At 48.0% G+C, this 4589-nt stretch overlaps 1 protein-coding gene across 1 annotated transcript in view; it reads right to left on the bottom strand.

The window, feature by feature from the left end:
* Positions 1-1656: 1656 nt before the first annotated feature.
* Piwil3 (piwi like RNA-mediated gene silencing 3) overlaps positions 1657-4589 on the bottom strand; it is a 31717-nt gene continuing 28784 nt past the window's right edge. Inside the window, exons 16-18 of the mRNA XM_026784538.1 lie at positions 3699-3824; positions 1998-2145; positions 1657-1841 (exon numbers count right to left, since the gene is read on the bottom strand). Of these exons, the coding sequence (XP_026640339.1) occupies positions 1725-1841; positions 1998-2145; positions 3699-3824 (391 nt within the window). The 3' untranslated portion in view covers positions 1657-1724. The remainder of the gene's footprint in view (positions 1842-1997; positions 2146-3698; positions 3825-4589) is intronic.

Below are 4589 nucleotides of genomic sequence, written 5' to 3'. Positions count from 1 at the left end.
ATCAGAGCGACTGAGACCATGAGTCTCACGTGACATTTGACACCAGCTCTAGAAGTCCTACTTGGGGTTTTGGGCTTTTTAGACAGGGGCTCACTGGAACTCACTCTGTAGACCAGGCTAGCCTGAAACTCAGCCCACCTCTGCTTCCCAAGTGCTGGGATTAAAGGCAGGTGACCACCATGCCCAGCTTTACAATTCCTTCTTAAAACGCCAGTTTTAGCCAGTGTTTGACACCCTCTGTTTCAGTGGGAGCAGCTACGTCTTCTGCCTGTGGTCTGTTTCTGAATGCTTGCTCTGGCTCTTCCCTTCCAGCTTCCCTTTCTCTGGCTCTCTTTTTTTCTTTGTCAGTACATCTACCCACCACTGCTCCAAAGCACTGCTTCTGAGGTGACAGTCCTGTGTTAGGGGATGGAGAGGCAGCGCAGAAGAGCACTGTGGGACAGGAAGACTGCGGTTCAATGGCCAGCACCCACATGACAACCTGGGCACAGTCTCAAACCGAGCTAGAGGGGACAGGAGGGTAACTGAGGCTTGGTGGCCACAACCCTAAGGAAAGACGGGAGCTTCGCGTTCAGCAAGAGACATGGGTAATGGAGGAAGGGACTCAATGCTGTCTTTTGACCTCCACATGTGTGGTGCACACACATACACCAAAGATAAACAGAAATCCAAAGTCAGTCCTCTCCCCATCATCACCTCCTGCGACCCTTTTGAACTTTAACACTCAGAATGGCCCACACCAACTCACACAGTTTTAGCCCATTTTCCTCTGCCCTGTCTGCTGTCCGTCTTCTGGTTGGTTTGGGTTAGGTACGATGTAATTTTGACAAATATTAGAAGGGCTTGCTGTCAAGGATGGCATTGCCTGCAGAAGATACTTGGGCTGCTGACGGGTATTAACTTGACAGCTCTGTCCTACCTTAAGCTTTGGTATTGAACCAAAATCAGTCTTCAGAAAAGAAAGTTTGTCCCAAGTCTGTTTTAGCCCCTCTCTTATCTGAATACAGAGTCATAAGTGCGTGGGCATGGAAGGTTTCTAGCACCAGTGACCCACAGCTGCCTGTGGTGTTGATTCCAGATGCAGAGCAATCTCGTGTGCCACTGGGGGCAGAAGCCCCTCTCTTGCAATAGATTTTCACAAACAATTAGCTTTATTTCTTACAAGAAAGCCTATATCCCTCAACACAAACAGTTCCAATCCACCCTTTTCTGGTGTATTCAAAGTTGATCCCTGCTCCTAACCCTTAATAAACTCCAAAAAACAAACAAACAAACAAACAAAAAAACCTCTGCAATAAAACAAAAGTTGATGCATAGAAAAATTTGAAGCCACTTAAACCAGTTCAACTGGGAAGGCTCTGACTCAAGGAGACAATGTCGCACCATGGCCTCACACAGACAACAGGTCTCTGGTGGCCCCGGAGCAGGGACCAACTGAACAAAAAGGCTAAGAGCATTTCTGACTTTCCGTATGGGAAAAGTGGGGAAATGCTTACGTGCCCCAAGCTACTGGCTTTTAAATCAATCACAATCTTTTTATGATCCCCCCCCCCGCATATGCCCTTCCATCCCCATCAAAGTACTAGAAAGAGAATCTCCCATACCTAGCTCACGGTGCTGTTTTTATTCACGTCTTAAAATATAAACTGTTGGGGGAAAACACCCAGCTTGGAAAAGAAAAAAAGTGTCAGTTGTGGGTTTTGATGTCACTGCTTCCTGTGTAGCTAAAGGTAATAGAGACAGTCTGACAGCGATGATGCTGGCTTCTGGTGGATGCTCTTCCCCACGAAGTAAGCCAGCTTGTGTGCGTAGTGGCATGGAGCAGGGACTCGGATGATACCCTTCGGGAGGAAGGAAACAAAAGACTTTGGCTAAACCTTTCATCAACTCAAACAATGCAGGGGCTTTCTCCAAGTTTACATTTTCATAGATGGTTCAAAATTGCCGTTTTTAAAAACAAATGAAAACTAATTTTGAAACACATGCACAGGGCTTACCGGCAGATTGTAGTACATGTGGCAGAGTCTGTAGGTCAAGCATTGAACCTGGTTCGGAGTCAGGCCCTTCGTGTCATAGATGACATTATAATGAGTGGGGGTGACGGTGCCACTGTTGGAAGTCTGACTCACAATATAGAAGTCATACCTGAGAGAGCAGAGGGCACAGCAGACATCAGCTCACTTTAGAAGTAAAGGAAAAGTTTGAATCGGAAGCTAAAGCATTCAGCTTCTAAACTATGGGAGTCCATTTATGCCTTTAAGCTTAGAAATCCGTGTATCTGGTGAAACACAATTTGATGAAGAAAATTCATGAAGAGGAATGGGCAAGCTGTTGACACAGTAATGCCCATGGGGTTACAGCTGATAAGAAAATGCCTTAGGGTTAGGACTGAGTGCAGGTCCACAGCACACACACTGGAAGAACACAAAACAAAAGCTGGGCATGCGTCAGAGGACACGTCTGAACCCCAGCACTGAGGAGATGGAGACAGGAGGATCCCTGGGGCTTTCTGGCCAGCCAAGTGCACTGAGAGACCCTGTGGCCAACAGTCGAGTGGGAGAGTGTTGAGGAAGACACAGTCTAACTGTTCAGGAAGAGAGGATATTGATGGAGAAAAGTTCCCCACCAAATTAGTGTTCAGGCAAGCCAGTAAGCAGCACTCCGTGATCTCGGAATCCGCTACTGCCCCCAGAGAGACACATACAGATACAGACAGACACAACACACACACCACCTGCTGATGCCTCAAAGCCAGCACATTTCAAATGAGATGAAACACATCTCACCTATAATTTGATGTGGAGACCAAGATTCTCACCGTTCCCTAAGATTATTCAGAATGTGCTCAAACTCCACATGGCAGACACAGAGCTGCTACGGAGAGTCATGCTCTCCTGCCACACAGATCCCGGGACCAAACTCATCAGGCTTGGTGACTAAGTGACTTTACCCATGGAGCCATCTCATCTGACTGGCCCTCCATATCACATTTATCCATGATTTCAAACTGTCCATACATGCACAACTGTTGCTTCTAGATTAATAATTAAAATGGCTCGAGGGTCACATAAAAACTAACCACTATTTGGTAATAGACACAAAAATTGGATTAAGAAACTGAAACTCAAGTGACCCCAAGACCAAAGATGATTTCTCAAAGAATTCCCCCGGTAAAGACTGCTTAAGCTGGAGTCATCAGGAGAGCACCTCAACGGAGAACATGCCTCCATAAGATTGGGCTGTAGGCAAGCCCGTAGGGCTAGTTCTTAATTGGTGATTGATGGGGAGGGCTCAGCCCATTGTGGTAGGGGCCACCCCTGGGCTGGTGGTCCTGGGTTCTATAAGAAAATAGCTTGAGCGAGCCATGAAGAGGAAGCAGTAAGCAGTTTCCCCTCCATGGCCTCTGCATCAGCTGCTGCCTCCAGGTTCCTGCCCTTCCTGTCCTGACTTCCTTTGGTGATGGAACAGCAATGTGGAAATGTAAACCAAATAAACCCTTTCCTCCCCAGCTTGCTTTTTGGTCATGGTGTTTTGTCAAAGCAATAGTAACACTGCTTGTTCGGATACATCAGAAATCAGTGGGGGGGGGGGGATAGGGGAGCAAGGGGCAGGGAGTGGAGGAGCAGGAGGCAAAGTAAGGGCAGCTACTAAGTGAAGAATTGAATGAGTCTGCTGAAGTCAGTGGAGAGCTGGCTTACCACTCTTTCCTGGTCACTATTTGGTCAACAACAGTCCCTGAAGGCGGATTCGTAACTTTATCTCCATTTTCAACAAAAAACCTGGTGTTGATCCGTTTCTTCACCACGATGAATGTTAGCTTGATGCTTTAAAAAAAAAGAGGACAAGGGTCATTCTGTGGGGAAGGTCATAGTTGAGACCAAATCAGAGGGAGCTCAAGGCTGTGGGATCCCCTCCCCCACACAGTGGGGCTCCCACTCAGGCAGCAGCATCCACTCACAGTCCCCCACAGAGGGGAAAGGTTCCTTCCACACAGCCTCAGGGACATTTTGCAGCTGTCCTGGGCAACAGACCTTTCGGATGAGGACAGAGAACACAGCAGGGCAGGCTGTCTAGATCAGAGGAGGGAAATGCCTATGCATGGACAGCTATAATCTCTAAAAGGAGTAAGTGCTCCCACACCAATACTGGAACAGAAACCGGCATGGTGGTGCAGGCCCGGGGTCCTACCCACTAGGGGGACCAAGGCAGGAGGATCAAAAGTTTAAGTGAGTTTGAGACTCTTGTGCCCAGTACTGCAAGAGGAAGAGGAAAAACAAGAGAAAGAGCAAGATGAAGAGGAGGGAAGAAGGGAGGAAGGAAGGAAGGGAAGAAGGGAGGAAGGAAGGAAGGAAGGGAGGAAGGAAGGAAGGAAGGAAGGAAGGAAGGAAGGAAGGAAGGAAGGGAGGGAGGGAGAGAGAAGGAAGGAAGGGAGGGAGGGAGAGAGAAGGAAGGATAGAGAGGAAGAAGAGGAGAGGAAGGAAGGAGGAGGAGAGAAAGAAGGAAATAGAGGAGAAAATGGAGGAGGAGAGGGAGGAGGAGAGGGAGGAGGAGAGGAAGAAGGAAATAGAGGAGAAAATGGAGGAGGAGAG

This window comes from Microtus ochrogaster, chromosome 2 (assembly GCF_000317375.1).
Source record: "Microtus ochrogaster isolate Prairie Vole_2 chromosome 2, MicOch1.0, whole genome shotgun sequence".
In the NCBI taxonomy this organism is placed as follows: Eukaryota; Metazoa; Chordata; class Mammalia; order Rodentia; family Cricetidae; genus Microtus; species Microtus ochrogaster.
Note: the sequence above shows the minus strand (reverse complement) of the source record. Positions and strands in the feature narration are given on the sequence as shown.